A 23,604-nucleotide genomic window follows, 5' to 3' on the forward strand; every position below is an offset into this window, starting at 1 on the left:
CGCCACTCCATTCTGCAAAAAGAGCGGGACAACCCCACGGCATGCACCCTTCCACCGAACCCCACCGCCACTACACTTACAGAAAACCCCAGCGGAACACATTATACCGCTGAGATGCACTGCAATAGCAGTACCAATGCACAGAACCGAGACTTAGAACAGAATACATGATAGCTCATTCCAGTACCCAGAATATGATCAGATTACACATTTTAGAAGCCAAATAACACATGGAATACATCAAAACAATACTCAAACATACCAAGGTTCGGGAATAGCTAACGCAATCCAAAGATCTACAAGATATGCTCAATAATCCAACAAATCACAAGCTATAACCAGGAAATAATCCACAGGATTCCACAATACACCAAAACACATATATATGAGAGTGAAAGTAGATTTAGTGAGACATGGAGGATTACCTCTATGCTAGCTTCTCCAAACACAATCTCCTAGCTCACCCAATCAAGCCTCCATCATCTCCATGATCATCTTGACCCAAGAACACCTCAAGGAAATCATAAGAAACTTATAAAGACTAAGGAAATGTAGAATAAAATGCAATCTAAACATGATCCAACACTTACTCAAGCTTAGGAATCCCTAAAAGAGAAGTCTTGATTTGAATCCTTGCTAAGAAGGAAAGACGATTTGTGTAGGGTTTATGAATGGGAAATGGCCTGTGAGTGTAGTGTAGGGGAAGAGAAGACTAGATCAATTACCTAATAGAATGCTTTTATATGGATCCCACAAAATCTATACATACATAATATATATAGCATTAGGGTAATTTGATGAGATATGTGCTCTTATAATAGAAATGGAATATGCCTTATCAATAATTAATTAAATAGCATAAGGCTTGAATCATTAAAGAATTGGGCCAAATAAATGTACAATTTATTTATAAGGGATGAAAGACTTCAATTGGTTTCCCTTACAAAATTAAATTAGAGAATTGCACCTCATAAGAATTTAAATATGCTAGATTAGGGAATATATATTTATTTAAAAGAACCGGGCCCGATTAATTAAATTAAACCCACGAATGAAAGGATTAACAGGGTTCAAGGCATGATTTAAATCCGTGGTATACACTCGACCTGCCAGTTCTTTGCGAAAAAGGATACCTGACCAGCTACTTTCTACACCCCGATCATAATAGCCATCCCCTTTGCCTGTGGAGAGTGGATCTTCAATTCTTGGGCATTTTTCGCAGACACCTGGTCATCACGTATTTTGTATTGCAACAGTCGACTATTTCACTAAGTGGGCAGAGGCCGAGCCCTTGGCCACTATCACCAAGTACCAGTGCCGCTGGTTCCTTTGGAAGAATATCACTGTAGATTTGGATTGCCCAAATAGTTGGTCACTAACAATGGCTGATAGTTTGATAACCGGTCGTTCGATGCCTTTTGCATCCAGCACGACATTCGGCACATTAAAGCCTCCGTCGCTTACCCATAGCCGAATGGGCAGATAGAGAACATAATTCGCACCATCTTGGACGGGTGGAGAAAGAAATTAAAAAAATTAGGTGGGACCTGGGTTGAGCAGCTAGAGAAGGTCTTGAGTTTTATCGCTTACCCATAGCCGAATAGACAGATAGCCAAGGTGCCTATAGATATTTAAGTGCCTAGTTGGAGAATCATACTTTATAACGAAGAGGGCAATGAGGAGAGTCTATAGATTGAGAAGAATTTCTTAGAAGAAAGAAGAGAAGTCGCTTATGCCCGAATAGTAGAGTAGCAACAGGCGGTCAAGAGGTACCAAGAAAAGCGAGCTAAAATTAAGCACCTCCAAGTGAGCGACTTGGTCCTTAGGGGAGGCCAGTAGACCCATCGACGGGAATAAGCTGGCTATCAAGTGGGAAGAACCCTATAAAATCTTGAATGTTATATCCCCGAGGACGTACCGACTGGAAACCATGGAAGGCAAGTAGGTGGATAGGACTTGAAATGCTCACCATCTGAAGAAGTTTTACCAATAGATTAGTTGTTTTTCCTTTTATATAATTTGACGTAGGCACTCAGTCGCCATATTTAGTTGGTGTATTACTTAATAATTTGAGTAATAAAATTCGTTAGTTTGACCAAATACATGCTAAAGTCGGTCGACCTAGGCCTTTCAGGCCATAGAAGAAAAGCGAGGTTTAGAGTTTTGCAGTCAGGAGCTGACCAATTGCCCTTCTTAACGAAGTCTGTCGACTTAAGTCTTTCAGGCCTTAGAAGGAAAAGGAGGATTAGTGTTTTGAAGTCAAGAGCTGACTAGTCGCCCTTCCTTACAAAGTCAGTCGACTTAGGCCTTTTAATTAGGCTTTAGAAGAAAAGGGAGGTTTGGAGTTTTGAAGTCAAGAGCAGACCAGTCGCCCTTCCTTGTGAAGTCGCTTGACTTAGGCTTTTTAGGTTTTAGAAGAAAAGGAAGGTTTGGAGTTTTGAAGTTAGGAGCTGAAGAGTCACCCTTCCTTGCAAAGTCGGTGGACTTAGGCCTTTCAAGCCTTAGAAGAAAAAATGGAGGATTGGAGTTTTGAAGTCAAGAACTAACCATTTTCCTTCCCTTGCGAAGTTGGTCGACTTATGCTTTTCAGGCTGTAGAAGAAAAATGGAGGTTTGGAGTTTTGAAGTTAGGAGTTGACTAGTCGCCCTTCCTTACAAAGTCGGTCGACTTAGGCCTTTTAAACCTTAGAAGAAAAGGGGGGTTTAGAGTTTTAAAGTCAGGAGGTGACTAGCCGCCCTTCCTTGCGAAGTCGGTCGATTTAGACCTTTTAGGCCTTAGAAGAAAAAGGGAGGTTTGGAGTCTCGCGGTTGGGAGTCAACCAGTCACCCCTTGGGCGAGATCGTTCGCATTGGGTAGTTAGCCCTGTCCGTTGAGGGGCTTAGCAAAATTTACAAGATAAAAAAACAACATATAAATGATGTGAAAGTAAATGACTGGTAACAAAGTAAAATGTATTCAATAGGAACTCCTCGGGGGAGACAAGTGCTTTACATAAAAAAAGAAAGTCTAAGGCAAAAATGCTACTATCTACCCTAACTAGCTGATTGGCCAACAGTCTCCTACGTTGGTCTAGGTGAGAGATCTGTCGGGACAGTAGCGGCAGTAGTAGTCGAGCGGCGTCTTAGCAGACCGCCAGATGTTTCCTCTTCTTCCGGATCAAGAAGGGTAGTCGTGGCATCCCCAACTAGAGTTTGGCAATTGGCGGACAATCCAAGTACTCGGTATTCAGCGGGAGTAGTTGGGGGTTGTTGAGGCTCGTCCAGGACGACCGGGTGTCCATAGAGGTGAGGGCTAAAGTCGGGGAAGCGACCGGTCAGGCCGTTGTAGATCTTCTTTTGGATGTCCACCATACCAAGTTGGTAGTCTTCAGTCCCGAGATTGGTTGAGAACTGTTAACCCACCGGAGTGGCCATCTAGACCTTGGCAATTAACTCCACTTGCGCCTAGGTGTACTCCTCTGTGTCCTGCCTGAACTCCTCTGACTCCTTGTAGGCAATCAACGCCACCAAGTGAGTAGTCTACAACTCCACCATCAGCTGCTCATTTCGCCTATTTTCGGCTTCCAGGACAGAGGCAAAATTAGCCAATTGGAAGTTGATTTCCTCCATCTGCTTGTCATGGTCAGCCCAAGCAGCGTTATGACTTCCAGCTCAGAGAGGATAGCCTTTTGGCGATAGTGGAGTGCGAGCTGGGTCATGAAAGACTCTTAAAGGGAAAATAGAATCGTGAGCAAAATAAAGCTAAGTATGAAGTTGAAGGTGGTCAGTTCGGAATATAAAAGAGTACCTGGTAGATACAGTCGGTGACTCCAATCCTCGAAGCAAGTCGTCGACGTCTAGCCCTTCGATAGAGTCGAAGTCCTTGGGAATGACTACTTTGTATAGCCACTCAGTCACAGGGTATTTTCCCTTGTGGATCGCATAGACTACATTAGCCTCCAAGTCAACCAATATTCTTTTGGCAGCCGAAGGCTCGATCGTAGTGTCTCTGGGGTGCTTCTTGTCCGACCGATAAACAGGAGGCATAATCGAGGTGGCCAGCTCCTTCCATCTAGTATCTATGGTGGCTCGGGCGGTGGTGGTTAGGGACCCGCCGATGACTAGCGGGGTCGAGGTGCGCACCACCTGGGGGTGGTACAGAGTTGGCAGTCGCCACGCCTTTGCCCTTCTCATCGGCATTCAGGTGGGCTTTTCCTTGGGCTCGTAGGAGAGCTTTGCAGTCAACTATCGTGGTGATTGAGCGTCATTGGTCGTCGCCAGAAGAGAGATAGATGGCGTCATCCGCGGTGGCCACGATGTCGTGTCGAGGCAACTGGTGGGCAACTAGCTCCTTTTGGTTAGCCTCCTCCTGGTCGGAGTCGCTGGAAGATTCCTCGTTGTCGTTATTCCTAGAAAAGGCAAGTAGTTAATAACAAAGGAGAAGTTGTGAAAGTAGGTAGTTAGGATAACAGACAGCAAATTAATGGATTCAGATCAGACAACCCATCTAAATGAAAAATAGGACATAATCTTCATCACAGGATTTAACAAATTAATGGTTGAGATTTGATGGTAAGATTTTAAAGTGATTCCTTAAAAATAGGGTGATTTAATATTGTAATGGACAATATAAGGGCAAAGATGTAATAGCGTGTGCAGGGTTTGTTCAAAGACTTAGGAAATTCCCGTCTTTCTCTCTGTCCACTTCGTACACGGCATGCAGTGAAGAAGAACTTCTGCAGACGGCGGTGTGATGTTTACCAGTGTGAGTCGCTAACTCTGCTGCGCCATGGATGGAATTAGGCAAAGAGAAAATTGACGGCAATGGGTGAGGACTTGTACAGAAAGCAGTGGTATGCTTTTTTTTTTTTTTGTTTTAAAAAAAATATTTTGCATTCATTTGCCGGGGTAGAATCGCCACCGATGATCTCTGTACAAAAATGCAAATTCGCTACACCTGTAAAAGAATTTCCGCTCACCTGTAGAGGTGTAGCAGATTCAAATGACGCTGAAAGTATAGAGTTTCCGCGTCACCATGACACGTAAAGTATTTTTTATTTTTTTAAATCACAAGTTTCCGCGTCACCCACCCCACTAACCATGGGTGCTGCGGAAATCATTTTTATGTTTTTTTTTAAAGTTGTTTCTGTGACACCCACCTCACTGCAGGTGCCACGGATATTAATTAATTTAATTTTTATTAAAATCTTTTCATGGTACCCTCTTCATGGAGGGTGCCGCGGAAACCAGTTTATTTTTTTTAAAATTTCTAAAAATACCTAATTTTATTTATTTTTGAAAGAACCTAATTTTATTTATTAAAAAATCTGTACAGAATTTTCCAAAACCACTAAATCAACACAAAAATTTTCAAACCAATAACAACAAATTAAACTATCTATTCACAATAAATCACCACAATATACTTATACTAACACAATAATTACATTCAAAACATTTAAAATTGAAATGATGGGATACAATTCTTTAACAAAAGATACACGTAAGTTAATAATAATAAAGATAATGTTTAAATCAAATAAAGTTACACAGTTTCTTCTCTTCTATAAAGTATTGGGTCCACAACTCTCGATCTTCATCTATTGAATGCATCAACAAACGAGGCTGTTGTAATTACCTTGGTAAATATCTTGATAGAAAAAGCAACACAACTCAAAATATAAATAGAGCATATATAATTAAATTAGAACATGAGCATGCTTGCCAGTGAATTACACAGGTCAAATATAACACAGTGATGAAGAAATAATTTATAGTCAAATATAATTTATAATACAGCAAAGCTAGCAATAAACCATTGTGTTCATATACTCCAAAGACCAGATTTCCAGCATTTGCAGGTTTATACAGTGGACTTAATGTAAATACATGCTTATTTTCTAGCAAACTAAAGGAAAAATAACTAAAGTACGAGCAAAAAAGTTCAAAATATACCTCATCTCCTTTTGGTATTGCCCGAAGACTGAATCATTAAACATACGGACAACCACTGAAGTGCCTGTCAATATATACCAAGTGATATGAAACTAAATAATTGATTTAAAACAACATTACCTCCCATATCAACAACTAAAAGAACATCATCTTATATTTAATGCCAATCACTAAAGTGTCTGTCACATATGGGTACTTATACCAAAACCCTAAAGAGTTAAAATCACAAGAATTGAGCGAGGGAAAAGCACAATCAACTATGGAAACATAAGTGAACCCCATTCCAACTAGTTTCACTAAGTATAAATTTCAGTAGTTGTTCTCTTGCTATGTTTTACATGTGAGATTCACAGTGGTTTGATTGCAAGCATCCATGACACAAATGAAAAAATGGCAAATAATATGGTTTCCAAAGAAAAGGACTCCTCTCCCATTCTATATGTGACACTTAAGGTTTACATAATGTTAAAATATTGAAGCTCAACAAATGATTCAAGTAATTAAGTTGAGTTTGATTGCTAACAAACAATTGTTTATTAATCAAGCTAAATCAAACCCAAACACAATATGCAATTGCTCAACTAATTAACTGCCCTAGGACGAAAGGCACATAATACCATGAGTTCAATCCAACCATATTTAATTTATAAAGGCTAAGTGCCTAAGACTATGCAAGGTGAGATTGTGCTTTAGGCCATCTCCAACCCAAAACACCAAATTCTGCACCAAATTTTACATCAAAAAGAATATTCCCAACATATTCTTACACCAAATTTTATTCATCTCCAACCCATTACACCAAATTCTACATCAAATTTTATTCCTACAATAAAATAATTTGTTTCTCATAAATTAAAACTTTATTTTTTTTAATTTAAGTTTTTAAAAATAAATTTTAATTGTAGTGCAAATACTATTTTCATTCCACAATAATATTACATAATACAACTATTACATTTAATTTTCAAAATTACCATATCGTTCTCATATATGCTTAATCAATGCATTACGAATTGCATAATGCGCTTCTTTGTCTTTTATTTGTCTATGCCGAGCAAGAAATTTTTGAAATAGGGTAGCACCATCCCTACCTATTTGAACTTCAGGAGCCGGCGCTTCTCTCCAACTTTGAATAGCTGCTTGCTCATCACGTTCATCCTCAATGATTATATTACGCATTATGATGCAAGATGTCATTATATCATGCAATATGCGTTTATCTAAAAAATGTGCCAACCCCTTGACTATTGCAAATCGTGATTGGAGGACCCCAAATGCATGTTCTACATCTTTTCTAACACACATTCCAATGAAAGATATGAAATCTTATCACAAACTTTATCAGGAATGTTTTCAACCGTTAGATTAAATCTCAATAATCTTAACCGTTCATTGGTATGCATATCTTTCCAACACACATTCCAATGAAATCTCTATAAATACTACACTTGAATTGCCAAAGTAAAATCACCACTCTTTGGATTCTAAACCCCCCTCTTTGATTTTCTAATACCTCTCCATTCTCTTTGCAAAATGTCGAGCTCACGCACAACCCGAACTGCTTCATACTGAATCGAGGAAGATCAACTTCTATGTCGTGTGTATTGTGATATTGGCCAAGATCCTAAAATTGGTAAGAATCAACCAAAACAAGATTTTTGGACTCGTATTGGGCTTGAGTACCACCAAATGCTACCAGCAAATAATACTAATATTCGACCTTGGAGATCTCTTCAAACTCGGATGTTGAATATACTAGCAGCTGTTTCAAAATTAAGAGAATGCATTTGCCAAATTGAAAACATGAACCCGAGCAGAGCGTCTGAACAAGATATTGTGAGTACTTTATACATGTTTTTATTAATCATTTGCTTAATTGGGACTACATTATACATATTTATTATTTACTTACTTATATTTATCATTTATAACAGCTAGATAGAGTAAAAGATTTAATGTCACAAGACGCCAAATTCCAAAAGGGGTTTAGATTTGATCACATATGGCCTATCGTTAAGGACCATGAGAAATTTAGCTCTAGTCCTAGTAGAGACGTAAGTGTTGGTAGTCGAAAGTGAAGTACCGACTTTGAAGGATCACCATCACTACCTGATAGAGCCAATAAGTCAATAGGCTCATCATCTTTTTGTGTTGATTTAAATGACGATTTTGAAAGTGCAAACCTGATTAATGAAAACATCAATGTAGGTGAACGTCCTACTGGAAGGAACAAGAAGAAAAAGAAGACACAACGTAATGAAGAAAGTAGGAAATTTTTTAAATCCATCCAGACAGTTGAACAAATATAAAAATGATTGAGCATCGTCAAGGAATACTTGAAAAAAATTATGAGGTTCAGTTGTTAAAAGCTTAGACTGAAGCAAGGAAAGTAGAGTTGGCAGAACGACAGAAAGCAAACAGACAACGTCGAGAAGAGAATAAAATCTTACGCATAAATTTAGATTCTATCATTGATCCAATGGTGCGTGAGCCTATAAGGAATGAGCAACTACAGATTGTTGCAAAGAGAGCTAATGAGCAAACATACATAGAAGGCGTTGAATCAAGTAGCCAATTTAATCAATATTTTGACAATTTGGGAGGAAATGGAGGTAGTCTTGGAGACTATTCAATCTACGTATGTTTTGTTTAATTTCGAATGTATTAGCTTTAATTTTATAAAAATTATGTTTTATGTACTTTAATTTTTAATTAATCTATATATGATATTAATCTTATCTTAATCATTTTGATGTGATCTTTCAAATGGTATAATTTATTTTTAATTATTTAAATTTTATGTTTATGTATTTAACAAAATATGTAAATTCATAAAAACAAAATAAGGATACAAAAGGAATTAATACAAAAGACAAAGGGCAAAAATGGCATTTAAAACTTTTACACCATTTTGGTGTTAATCTATAGTGCATCACCATTGTAGATAGTCACAAAAATGGCGAAGAATTTGGCGCCTCCTTGGAGAAGGATCAACGCCAAATTCTCCACCAAAATGGCGTTTGGCGCCTTCCTTGGAGAAGGTCTTAGGTTGCTCAATTTAACATTCAAATGAACACAATTTCTGAGATGATGGAAATACAGTTCCTTTCAGATTCACATGATAGGTCTCGCTTGTTTATGTAGCCTGTTTCACAAGTTCCAAAATCCTAGCATTTGATGCAAACAACATTAAATCTTTATTCCTCAGTTGTACAGTTAATTGCTTTGGATACTAGCACTTATAAACAGCAAACAAGTTGTATCAAAATATAACACCAAATAAACGAAATATAAAGACGGACTGGTCATTAATAATCACGCCACCAAAACTGTAGAAGTGATACGTACACAATAATTCAATTACAATATAGAAGAAAATTACAACCTAATAAATAGGTTTAGATTTAAAGAACCCAATTTTTAGAAACATAAAGCAATATACTACTGCAACAAAAAATTAATGCAAAAAAAGCTAAAAAATCATTTCGAATCTCATATAAACATAAAGTAATTATACTGCTCCAACCTTTATCAAATCTGCAACATTACCCTTCAAAATTGGAGAAGCAACCCACAAATATGATAAATTAAATAAATTAAACCAATAAAGTAAATTTGAAATAAATAAATACAAAATAGAAAAAAAAAGATTTACCTGCTTGTGGGATTGGCGGAAGCTTGCGGTGGAGGCGGTGAAGGTTTGCGGTGGCGTGTGCGGTCAGCGGAGGGGTCGAGGCGTGCGGTAATAACAGTCGGCAGAAGCTTGCGGTTTGGCTCGGCGGTGGTTTCGACGGTAATGGTCGGCGGAGGCTTGCGTTCGTTCTATGGTTTTAGATCTGTTTGGCGGTCGCCGGTGGAGACGGCGTTTGGTGTGGGCGAGGATGGCTGCTTCTGCAGTCGTTGTTGTGGCAGAGGAAATGGCGGTAGCTGAACGACGAGTAGGAAATGGTGGGTGGCGGCGAAGGGTGGTTGTTGTATGTGGTTTGAGATGGTGGCGGATCATGAAGGAAGAAATGGGTAGGTTTGGAGTTGGAAATGGCGGAGATGGAGATGGCCAGATGGGGGTTATTTCATTGCGGTGTTTTTTTTAAAATAACAATTGTGATGGCCGATGGGGCTATTTCATTTAACTTTCTACGGCACCTACAAGGAGTGGGTGTCTCGAAAAGTTATATATTATTTTAATATATAACTTTCCATGTCACCTTCATAGAGTGGGTGTTACAAAAAATAGGCATATTTTTTTTTTTGAGAATACATTACACCTTTATTTTAAAGGTGTAGTGTATTCTTATGAATTTATTTACGATGTTGCCATTTTTAACTATCCACTACACCTCTCTTCAAGAGGTGTAGTATAAAGCTCTCATTATATTCTCAATTATGTACTAGTGGTATGTGCAGTGTTTGTATCCAGTTCAGAGCATTTGGGCTATGATGAAGTGAGAAACCAGTAGAATAATTCCTAAAAAAGTGTGTGTATTTGTATGGGAAGCTGTGTGCATGCACTCATTTAATTTCCACATGCTGAGACCACATTATCCCCAGCTGCGTGTGTAGTTATATTATGTGGAATGAGTTGAGGGTCAATACTACTCATAGCCTATGTTGTAAGTGTGTGCTTTTAGATAGGTATATGAGTTCATACATAGCATTGATGGTTTTCGCTTTCGCTATCTTTTATTAGTATTTGAGATATTTCCAACTATTTTATATCTTTGTTATCTATATTTTTGTCCAGAATTGGGGTGTGTTACAAATACACTTGTAATGATTGTATAAATGGGTTGTACATTTGAATTCAATTGTGTTGTTGTTCATTTTATCTTGTGAAGTGTTTGTTTGACAAGATTAATTCTTTGAAAAATTTTGGGAATTACCTCTTAACACCATGGTGAGGATTGTATAGGGCCAAACTAGGTTTATGTTTCATGCATGCTTGTTTGAGGTTCAACTCACTACTCTCACTGACCCTTGTCTTGGATCTTTCAAAATGGGAGTGTACGCGAGAAAAGGTTTGTGAAAAGATAAGGCGACAAGATCCGGAATCTACTTTCTCGGTAAGGCATAAGGCAATAGGAGAGATTTTTCCTTTGGTGCACATATGTAAATCCCTTATCCCACGAAAACGGCATGAGTTATGTAAGGATGCGAAAGAAACAATTTAAAAAAGCTGAAAATGACTAAGTTATCCATGATATTAGGCGATCATTCAGGTGGTGAGGGACTTTAAGGAAATATTTGCTTGGGGACTTGAAGATATGCCAGGAGTTTACCACGATATCATCACCCACCAGTTAACAATTGACCCTAGACTCAAGCTCGTCGCTAAAAAGAGGCGATACTTGTCGAATGACCGTTGGGACATTGTTAAGAAGGAAGTAGACATGCTCTTGATTGCTGGTCATATTCGAGAAGTCAAATACCTTGGCTGGCTGGTGAACGTGGTGTTGGTGCCCAAGCCGCCGGCGTGGCAAATGTGCGCCTTTGCAGTGCCCAAGAGCTTGATAGGCAATTCGATGGCTGTCTACGTGGATGACATGCTAGTCAAGAGCAGGGAGGAAAAAGAGCACGTAAAATATCTTGCCGCCTGCTTCCATATCATGAAAAGGTATAACTTAAGGTTGAAACCTAAGAAGTGCGCCTTTGTAGTGAGAGGAGGAAAATTATTGGGCTATATGGTGACCGGGCACGGGATCGAGCCCAATCTAGAGAAGATGATGGCCATCTTAGATATGCAGCCCCCCAAGAACCTCAAAGAGATGCAACACCTAACCGGCTGGCTAGCAGCTCTCAGTCGATTCCTTCCAATTACGTTGACTGTGCGTCCGTGCCTTACCCTTCTTTGAGGCTATGAAGAAGCCATAAGGTTTTCAATGGTCGGAGGAGTGCTAGATTGCCTTTGAAGAATTGAAGAGATATCTTCTAGCGCCTCCATTGTTATCTAATCCTAAGGATGGCTAGGCGTTGTTTTTGTACTTAGTAGTATCGCAGAAGGTAGTTAGAAAACGCCTGCATTGGTTGATTTCATAGTAGAATGTTCTGCACAAGCTGACGAATTCCACCTGGTTGAGGATCCAGAAAACGCCGAGTGTTGGAGGTTCGCATGGATGGATTCGTGAGTGCACGCCACTATGGAGGTGGGGTCATGATCACTACTCCGCAAGGCTTTCATTTATATTATGCCATGCAATATTAGTTTCGCACCTCGAACAACGAAATCGGGTAGAAGGCGGTTACTGGCGGGATGCGTCTCGTCCAAGCATTAAAAGCTACCTGGGTGCGGGTCAAGACTGATTACCACCTAGTGGTTGGGCGGTTGACGAATGAGTGTGAAACCAGGGAGAAGAGGTTAATGTTATAAAAAGATGTGGTTGAGGGATTACTCGGGAAGTTAGCAACTTATGAGATAGTCTATGTGCCCTAAGTAGAGAATTCCGAAGCCGACATCCTATCTAAATTGGCAATAGGTAGACTGCCTGATCACCTCTCTATGGCGTGTTGGACCGAGATAATAGAGAGACCGAGTACTGAGGCGTTGCTGGTTTACCTGATCGCTAAGATGCCTTCCCTGTACCCCGATCCAGTCACGTAACTTGAGTGGTTTTGGATAGCTGATATCATAAGATACAAGGTTAAGTGTGAACTACCTGATAATAAAGCAGAAGCTGACCGGATATAGAGAAGATCTCCGCTCTATGAGTTAGTCGATGGGCAATTGTACAAGCGGTAGTTTGGCGGCCCTTTGTTGCGTTGCTTGCTTCCAAATGAGGCCAAAACCGTTATGGAGGAGGCTCACATGGGGATCTGTGTAGGTCATCAAGGAACTTATACTCTTGCCAGAAAGCTAGTCATTCAGGGGTATTATTGGCCAACCATGGTGAAGGATTGCTTATAGGAAGTCATGAAATGCCCGATGTAACACCCTTAACATTCAGGCCGAGATAATCAATAAACTTAAGTGGGAAAAGAAGAGGGGAATGTTGTCTCATAGAAAATGGATTGATATCATGCTTTTCACCAAAAATACACAAAAGATGCAAGGAAATTACAAGACTTCGTGTTCCGGGTAGTATATCCAAAGTTGATGTTCTAGAGGCAAGAAGAAACCAGAGATCTTGCTAAGCAAAAATGCGAGGAGCGGCTCATGTCATACCATCACTTTGATTATTTGGATCTTTGGGGCCAAATGAGGCAAAGTTTGGTTAGCTAATGTGTATCGTTCCCATTAGTCGGCTCGGCTTTGGAAGGCCCTTGAGAGTTGTGGATTGAATCGCCCTTTGTGCTTGCTTGTTTGATGTGTTGAGAGGTTTCCTATGTGAAAATTTGTGAGTGATCTTTGGGATTTTTGTTTCATTAAATTTTCACTTAAATGACCTTGCCACATCCACTTCACCAACGTTTCAAGGTAAAGGGAGGAACAACAAATTCTTGGTATCTTTTGTATAGCTTGATTACATAACCATTTAGGTGGTATGATTGCTTTGGATTATCTTTGGCACTTATATTGGCCTACTTTGGTTTTTTTTTTTTTTTGTTTTTTTTTTTTTTGTTTTTTTTTTTTTTGTTTTTTTTTTTTTTGTTTTTTTTTTTTTTGTTTTTTTTTTTTTTGTTTTTTTTTTTTTTGTTTTTTTTTTTTTTGTTTTTTTTTTTTTTGTTTTTTTTTTTTTTGTTTTTTTTTTTTTTGTTTTTTTTTTTTTTGTTTTTTTTTTTTTTGTTTTTTTTTTTTTTGTTTTTTTTTTTTTTGTTTTTTTTTTTTTTGTTTTTTTTTTTTTTGTTTTTTTTTTTTTTGTTTTTTTTTTTTTTGTTTTTTTTTTTTTTGTTTTTTTTTTTTTTGTTTTTTTTTTTTTTGTTTTTTTTTTTTTTGTTTTTTTTTTTTTTGTTTTTTTTTTTTTTGTTTTTTTTTTTTTTGTTTTTTTTTTTTTTGTTTTTTTTTTTTTTGTTTTTTTTTTTTTTGTTTTTTTTTTTTTTGTTTTTTTTTTTTTTGTTTTTTTTTTTTTTGTTTTTTTTTTTTTTGTTTTTTTTTTTTTTGTTTTTTTTTTTTTTGTTTTTTTTTTTTTGCTTGAGTGTAAGCAAGGTTAAAGTGTGTAAACTTTGATAGGTGCCAAAGATGTTTTATTTTATAAGGTCATTTGGAATTGATTTGTGCTTTAATGGTAACTTTTTTGAGCTATTATGTGGTTGTAATTGCCTAAAATTGCATAAAGTCAAATACAAAGACTTATTGTTGGTGCATTTGTGTATTCGATGGAATTAGAGCTATATTTGAGGCATTTTGGCTATGTGTGGAGGACAAATTGGAGAAGACTGAAGATTGCCCTTCGGTATGAGCTAAGCTCAGTATGATCATACTCTGGTCATACATGCACAAGCAGAATGTTGTGAAATATCTAATTTTGAACCATTATTCACTCCGTATTTTAGTTGTTTTTGGTTCATATTGTCTTTATTTTAGTAGAATTGAGACTCGTTCTTGTATTATATTGTTCTAAGATTTAATTTGTCCATAACGAGTAACAAAGGAAACATTTTTGAGCTTATTGGATCAATTTTGGAAGCTAAGGAACTCATCAAAGGAAGTTAGGAGCAACGGAGCACGAATCGGGCAAGGATGCAAAAGGAAAAGCAGCCACACGGCCGTGAGGCCACTAAAGTTGAGACCTGTTCCGCGACCACCTCACGACCAGCCACACGGCCGTGAGGCCTGTGCTAAGTTATATTTATTCCGCGATTTTTTACAATTTTACTCTCTCTTCGAACCCTAGACTTGTTTAGTTTATTTTTCTTCTGTCTTTATATTTCCCTACCATAGTTTAGTCTAGTTTTACATACTTTGGTTTAATTCCAAGCTTGGATTGCAGATTAGAGTTGGATTTGTTCTTCGTTGTTAGTAAAGCTTTCTTTTTCCCTTTATTTACTTTTTTCAGATTTCTTGCAATATTTATGATGATTTATTATTGCTTTGCTTTGTTTACTTTTATGATGCGTGAGTAGTTAGCCTTTGGGTTTAGATTAGGGTTCTATTGTTATTCTTGATGCTAGGTTTATGATTATTGCATAAAAGGGATAATTTATTAACCTAGGGATTTTTATGTTTGAATTGGATTATAAATTCCTCTTATTGATAATTGATGCGCAGCTTTTATTGATTTGCTTTGGAGAGATGTTTATTACAACGAATGTTGGATGAAAATCTCAACCTAACCAATATCAAACCCAATTTTCCTGCTATGAGAATATGGGTAATTTGGGGGCTTATAATGCTTGTGTGTTTTAAGGGTTAGGATTGGTGCATCACGAAAGTGGGGTAATCTTACTCTAATTCTTATTTATTGATTGCGAATGTGGCTTGAACTTGAATTCTTATGTGCATTGCCAATAATCCCTTGGTTAATTGTTTTCCCCTAATTCTGAGATTGTTAGTGCATCAAGATAGCAATACCCCTAATCTGGACTCATTTTTTTATCATATAGTTTATCCATTGTTTAATTTGCATTCTTTTATTTCCATTCCTTAATCTTAGTTTGCTTGGATTCTAGTGAATTCCAAGACTTTAGTGCATAGAATTCTACATATCATACAAGTACGTGTCACAGCCCCAATCGTCAACGGATGACATTTTCAGCCTCTTTTTACTATCACTATTTTACTCATCATGTTGTACGAGGGAAGTACGCCCGTATTTGCAACGTATGCAGTCATCCAGAAAGAAATACGAACTCGTGTACGCTCGTACGACACTCATACAAGCTCCGAAGGATTTTGTATAAATTGTAGTTTGAAGGAGTTGAGAATGACTTTTTGCCACTTTTACTTCACTTTAGTCACTTTGCACTTCTTGTACTTCAACATTGTAAAGAGAGAAATCTCTATGGTTTTAGATCAAATTGACATCTTGCTTTAGGATCTTGGAGCATTCCTTCCATCATTGTTGAAGAGTTGACTGTATATGTTTGAATTGCAAATCTCAATTGAGCTAAGTGTTGGTCCCAAGGGGATGGGGTACAAGTCTAGAGGGGGGGGGGGGGAATAGACTTGTATAAGATTTTGCAAATCTTTTTCGACCTCTCGTGTGTATTGGACTTAGGATGTTTAGGTCCGATACNGGGGGGGGGGGTGAATAGACTTGTATAAGATTTTGCAAATCTTTTTCGACCTCTCGTGTGTATTGGACTTAGGATGTTTAGGTCCGATACCTCACAAGATGAAGATAAAGTTTTATGCGCAGCGGAAAAGTTATCCCCTTTTAGTTAGCACGAGTTTGAGTTAGTTCGAGAGGTGCGCTTATATGTGGTGCAGTTCGAGAGTTAGATAGCGAGAGATAAAAGCGGAAAGTAAATGCGAGAGAGATTTTTAAGTGGTTCGGCCAACCCGCCTACGTCCACTCTTCTTCCAGAAACTCCCTGGAAGGACTGCACTAAAAACTTCCCTTTTTAGTACAATATCGAGCGCTTGAGCTTTGATCACGAAGCCCGCCTCAAGCCTCAGGTTTTTCGCCCCGCTTCTTGTTACTCCACCTATCGAGCACTTGAGCTTTGATCACCAAGCCCGCCTCAAGCCTCAAGATCTTCACAAGACAGCTCCCAGGTTACTCCGCCTCTCTAAGGTTTTTCTCCCCGCTTCCAGTTACTCCACCTCTCGAGCACTTGAGCTTTGATCACCAAGCCCGCCTCAAGCCTCAGGATCTTCACTAGACAGCTGCCAGGTTACTCCGCCTCTCTTGCTTAATCCAAAGCAAGGACCTTTGGTTGTCACAGTTGAATGTAACAGACTCCAATCTGACCACAAGCTATCGTTGAATCAATTTCGATGTAGAGCAGCTTCGGTCACCTTCTAGATGTGTAGCAGTTTAAGCTTTGTAACTCTCTCAAACACTAAGATGTGTTTTCTCGCTGTTTTTGAATATCAGGATGATATTCCAAATTTAGCACTTGCACTTGAACGTTTGAATCAGACACCTCTTAAGATTTTCGAATGAACCACTTAACTCACTCTGCTTGTGTCTTCACGTCCTTTTAAATGAGAGTTGAGGAATAATTCCGTTGGAGGGAGAATTATTCCGTTTGAAATCTGTCTCCCATGCTGTGTATGGGACTTGCATCTTTTCAGCATTTTTCATGGAGTGGTGGTCTTGTAACTTGAACCTTTTGTTTGGTGGTGGATATTCCATAATCCACTTTCTTGAGTCCATGCTCCACTTGCTACTTTTGGTAAAAGTTACTCTTTTTAAATTCCCATTGATCCTCGTTTTAGGGAATAAGACCGACTTTGGATTGGTGCACCTTCTATCCGTTTGTTGTGGAATTCTGATGTGGCATCCACTTCTAGCACCTCCTTAATATTTTATCTCCATGATATTCTTCTTCTCCAAACTTTATTCATGCTTTCTGACCGTTATTCAGCCTTTTGAAGAAGTGTCAGTTTATCGAGACCAAGATTGATGTCTCGATTGTTTGATGTCTTGATCCCATGTATCGAGAGATCTATCTTCTCGAACTATGCTTATGTCTCGAACTGAGTTGTTGTATAGAGAGATCCTATCTCTCGAACTCTGCTTATGTCTCGAGACTTAGTTGATGTCTCGCAGACCCTTATTCCTCCAATGTTGTCCCGTGCCTTCTTCTGATCTATCTATAAGATTACAATCACGAGACTTTCTAAGATGTTCACACAAGTTTCACCTTAAGCTTAGATAATTTCCGAATTGAGCTCAAGTTACCCGGTTGTATCTTCGCTCTTAGTTTACTTGTCGAACTTACATATAATTTCTATCTTTCGAGACTTAGAGGATTCTGAAATACATTTTGGTATCATCAAAACCTATTACATTATGTTCCTAACACTAAGTTGTTTTCATTTAACTCTAATCTATTCCAATTCATTTTATTGTTCCATTTCATATTCTCAATAGCTATTTGTGTTCAATCTAGAATCATGTGTAGCTAATTGATTAGGGTGTTGGATTAAGATTTACTTGGGGTGGTGGATGTATGATAAGAATTACAATTAGGAAGTAATTATGCATTAATTTCTATGGATTCTTGTTGGAAGTGGATTGTATAGACTCTTGGATGGTTAGGGCCCAACCATATAAGAGGTCTAGGAGGTGTGTAGTTGCAAAGAGAATGGGACTACACTATAGTCTACTCCACTTGCAATATCCACCTTGTGTTGAAAGTCGGAACTCGGAAGAAGATGTGGACACAAAATGTTTGATAAAATGACTCAAGTAGTAGGGTGATTACAAGGGTAAGATTCTACTACTCGAAAGGTTCAGGAGTCCAGTATTCAGCATTCGCAATGGATAACATCTTCCTAGAATCCCGATTAATGCATAACCTACTTCCTACATAGGACTCTACAAGGCACCTAATCAAAGAAAGGTTAATCCAAACCCCTTTTCCTTTTGATTGTTTACTTGTTTAATTGTGCACTTTGCTTTCTTGCAGTGTTTCTACATGCACGCTTGTGATTATTACTCTCTATTCTACACATGTTTCTCGCCCAAGCGTTGAGACCTAGCTTCATGTGGCCCTTGCGCACTTGTGGTTAACCATGCATTGACCTATTCCCGCGTGTCATTCCTTGAGAATGACATCTTGAGGAAGGGTTATCTTGCTCAACCATGTTTGCATCCACTACGACACTTCAATTTGCATTGTCAAATTAATCCCAAGGTTTCCCTAAATTGAACCCAATGTGGAAGCTATGCACAAGTCATCTCTAACTTTTGCAAGCCATTTAAACATTGTGATGGTGCGGTAAAGGACACTCCTCGCGTTTTAATTTAGCGAGCTTCCTCTCTTTTTCTTATCACCTCTTGATCTAGAACTTCCCCAAGTCAAATATAACTACCAAATTAAAAAACACAACGTTTTTGTATCGTTGCACATTGATGCATCTGTAATAACTTATACATACATACATAATGCTTGTTATAGGCTTACAAATGTTTTTTCAATTTAAACCGTTTTCAGTTTTCTTTCTCCTGCTCCCTTCAATTCATTAGCGCCATTAATTCTAATAATTTATAATTGTGCTTACTCCCTTAGCATATACGGTTACAAATTGCTTATAAGTTTATATTTCTAAGCTTCTTTATTTTCATTGGATTGATTATTTATATATATTGGTAAAATTTTACAATATTTTCTTGCAATATTCGACTAGTTTTGATTAATAATAATAATTGTTTTTTGTGTGTGTATATACAACATAGCTAGTATTATATATTAGGAGATGAAGGCAAGCGGAGATCGTGGGAAGCACAAATGACCATCTCAACGAAGTCAACTACTACCGACCATCTTCCGTAATAATCTAAATATATAATTAATCATAAACACCCACTCTGTCTTTCCGTTCAGGGCTTTACCTAATCAGCATACAAAGCTAAACGCTTAATCTTCATCCCCTCCGCTCCATTATCCTCTTCCCTAGCCCCCTAATCATATAATATATATCTCTGATCTTCAATTCTGTTTGGATCAATATATATATGTATTGATGATATGTTGTAATTAATCACCAACTTCTTGATGATGGATCAATCTTCATCCCCTCCGCTCCGTTCAATTCCATGCATGAAGATGAGGAAGAGCAATTCGGAAAGATATCGTAGCTTTAGCATGAAAACTACGAGGAGTGTAGGTAATATAATACCTCATTCATTCTCCACCGGAGAATTATATGCCATGCAAGAAAGGGGAAACCGCAACGGCGGCGATGCATCCAATGGTAGTGGTGAAGAAAATTTTGATCTGTTATTCCAAGATGTTGATTGCTTCGCTGCAATTCTTTCCAGCGTTGAAAACAAGTCCAATCCGCCGGAAATTCCTGACGTCGTCGACCGCTTCTCCGACGTAATTGAGTCCAAGGTCGCCGAGTATAAATCCGCCGGAGAGTGTCGGGACCGGACGGGGAGGGAAGATGATGTTCCGCGTTTGGTGGAAGCAGTTAAGAGGTTGGCGGAGCTGAGGGATGGATTCGCGGAGTTTCCGGACCTCACACCCTCGCTGAACCGGACCAGCACCGTCTTGCATCTGGCGATAGCGTTCTTAGAAGACGAATTCCGGTACTTGCTGGAAGATTCTAGAAACCGAATTTCAAACAATAAGCAGGTGGATGAGGAGGCCAATGGTGAGGAATCGGAAGCCTCGGGAGACGATGAGGAATATCCAGAGGATGTGGTGACTAGAATGAAGATGATCGCCGGCGCCATGGTTTCGACCGGATACGAAACGGAATGCCGCCAGGTTTATTCGATTGCGCGGTGGAATTTGTTTTCTGAGCAGATGAAAACGCTGGAATTCGAGGAGTTGAACATGGAGGACGTGCAGAGAATGGCTTGGGATTTACTGGAAGGAGAGATCACGAGATGGATCAGAGTCGTGAAAAACTGCTCCAAAATTCTGCTCCCGGCGGAGCGGAAATTGGGGGAATCCGTTTTCTCTGATCATCCTTCAATTTCTAGAACCCTCTTCAGCAATCTGGCCCGCACCGTCGCGATCCGGCTTCTGGATTTCGCGGAGGCGGTGGCGATGACGAAACGCTCCACCGAGAAGCTCTTCAAATTCCTCGACGTATTCGAGACCGCCCAGGAGCTAATCCCGGTGGTCAGCGACGATTACCAGAACGAAGTGAAATCGGAGATCGAGGCCGCCCTAGAACGGCTGGGCGAAGCGGCGGTCAACATTTTCACAGATCTGGAGAGCTCAATCCGAAACGACGTCGCCAGAACTCCCGTCCCAGGCGGTGCCGTACACCCGCTCACTCGTTACGTGATGAACTACTTAAAATACGCGTGCGAGTACAAAGACACCCTGGAGCACATTTTCCAGCAACACGGCAAAGTGGACCGTTCATTAGTCCACGACGGAGAATTCTCCAATGGGGGCAGCGCGGAAACAGAAAACGGCGATAACAGCCCGCACAATATTCTTGCAACCTATCCCGCAGGCATAACTATAACTACAACCCCATTTTCAATACAGGTAATCACCATAATGGACCTCCTGGACGCAAACCTGGACGCGAAGTCCAAGTTATACAGGGACCCCGCCTTATGTTCCATATTCTTGATGAACAACGGTAGATACATTTTACAGAAAGTGAAAGGCTCGACAGAGATTCACAAAGTGATGGGCAACAACTGGTGCCGGAGAAGATCCACGGTGGTCAGACAATTCCACAAGAACTACCAACGAGAGACGTGGGCTAAAGTGTTGCAGATCTTGAGCCATGAAGGGTTGCAAGGGAACGCTAAGGCGTTAAAGCCGGTGCTCAAAGAAAGATTCAAAAGTTTCAGCACTATATTTGATGAGATCCATAGAACACAGAGCACATGGGTAGTGAGTGACGAGCAGCTTCAGTCGGAGCTTCGGGTTTCAATATCCGCGGTCATCATTCCCGCCTACCGCTCTTTCTTAGGGAGGTTTAGACAATATTTTGACAACACAAAGCAAGCAGAGAAGTATATCAAATACCAACCTGAGGATATTGAGACTTTGATTGAGGGATTATTTGATGGTAACACTGCATCTATGGCTAGGAGAAGGTTGTAGTTTTAATATAATTTGTTATGTATGCTACGTTGTGCAATACGTACAATTTCATTCATTAAATCAAACAACCTCCATCAATTTCTTATACCGAGTATATATTTCATTTAATTTCAATATTCTTCTCCTACCTACTAAACCACTGAGTTAAGCATGTGTCTGCTGTTTTACGTTTCAAACTATCCATATTGCATGTCGTCTAACATTATTACTCTAATATTTTCCTTTTGATGTGACTGCAATATATAATCTTACAAATGATTAGACCACAGGTCAATATTATAACTATGTGTGCATACTAGCTATTAAACTTCTACATTTATTTTGGTTGTAGTATAAAATAACTCATAGCTTTTTAAAAATTTTAATTTGTGATTCAAAGACAGGGCCGGTCATGAGTACGGGCGGGCGATCGCCCAGGGCTCCTTGCTAAAAGGGGCTCATTTATATATATATCTATATGTATACATATATGTTATAATGTTATAATTAGTGTTATATTAGAAAAAAAAATAGTGTTATAATTATATTAGAAAACAAAAAATTAAGAATAGATGGGACTGCAAGAAGGTGGAATCGACGCATAATTAATTAAATTTAGAAGTAGAATCGACACGGGGACACCTAATTATCTATTAGAATCGACACCCTAATTGGCTAACACATTCGTCTTCTAATATTTCAAGCTCCTCAAATAAGGTTGGCTTTGTTAGAATTATCTAAATCTTGTAATGATGCCAAATCAAAAAGTGAAGCGGATAGCTTGGTTAATGCACTTCAAAATTTTGAATTTTTACTTGGAATTGTTATTTGGAATGATATTTTATTTGCTATTAATATGGTAAGTAAAAAGTTGCAATCAAAATCTATGTGATGAAATTTTTTGAGAAATATAGAAATGAAGGGTTTGCATCTAGTATGAATATTGCCAAAAGCATTGCATGTGATATGAACATAGATTCTACATTTCCAATTAGAAGATGTATTATTAGTAAAAAGCAATTTGAATTGATGAAAATGATAATGAAGAGGAAATTCAATCACCTGAGAAGTCCTTTAGAGTCAATTATTTTTTAACTGTTGTGGATATGGCAATTACTTCATTGAATAATAGATTTGAGCAACTAAAGATATTTGAAAATATTTTTAGATTTTTATATAATTCAAAATTATTGAAGTCATTGGATAATAATAAACTAAGGGAATGTTGCAATGTAACACCCCAATTTTCACATCTTGGATTTATTACAAAATCCTTAAAATATAATACATTGCGGAAGCGTCTAACCAGCAGAAAACTGGGTGTTACCGCCACGCTTAGGTATCTTTCCTATACCCAAACGCTAAGGCTAAACTTACAACCTCAAATAACCATATCAATATCCAGATATGTACATATGAAAATAATCCCTCAGGGTGTCTATTCTAGGATAGAGTAATCTTAAGCCTCGACTCCCATCCTATTTAGAGCTCATCGGCCACAGGGCCCACGCTAGACTGCATCTAATAAATGACACAATGAAGTGTAGTTAGCGCGACGGCTAAGTAAGGGGATCCATGGTCACTCGAAAGTAAACAAAGGTTTTCGAAAACAACCATCAATAATAAATACAGTAAGATAAACATTACCCAACAATCGCAGTCTACCTGCAAGCAATCTAACAACAAACAATTTCACATTATGTCGGTAACTTCGGCACATAACACAGCCATTAATTCACACGTGGGGTACACAACACCCACACTACTGTTCAAGACACCCGACAGTTAGCTCTCACATAACCCAACCGTTAATTCACACGTGGGGTACACAACACCCACTCGTTAATTCACACGTGGGGTACACAACACCCACTCGTTAATTCACACGTGGGGTACACAACATCCACTCGTTAATTCACACGTGGGGTACACAACACCCACTCGTTAATTCACATGTGGGGTACACAACACCCACCGTTAATTCACACGTGGGGTACACAACACCCACCTTCCTGTCACACAACACTCAGCGAATAGACTTCGCTCTGCAGTATGAATTAATCATACAAAATCCTCACATGTTCGCTCAGCGAATAGACTTCGCTCTGCAGTATAGATTAATCGTACA

The 23,604-nt window shown here is 38.7% G+C and overlaps 1 protein-coding gene across 1 annotated transcript; it reads left to right on the top strand.

The window, feature by feature from the left end:
- Positions 1-19,523: 19,523 nt before the first annotated feature.
- LOC116026964 (exocyst complex component EXO70B1-like) lies at positions 19,524-21,611 on the top strand. Its single transcript, XM_031268388.1, has one exon. It carries the CDS (start codon positions 19,524-19,526, stop codon positions 21,495-21,497), a length of 1,974 nt encoding a protein of 657 aa, XP_031124248.1. The 3' UTR covers positions 21,498-21,611.
- The last annotated feature ends 1,993 nt before the right edge of the window (positions 21,612-23,604 follow it).

The sequence above is a fragment of the Ipomoea triloba genome, chromosome 8 (genome assembly GCF_003576645.1).
Source record: "Ipomoea triloba cultivar NCNSP0323 chromosome 8, ASM357664v1".
Classification (NCBI taxonomy): Eukaryota; Viridiplantae; Streptophyta; class Magnoliopsida; order Solanales; family Convolvulaceae; genus Ipomoea; species Ipomoea triloba.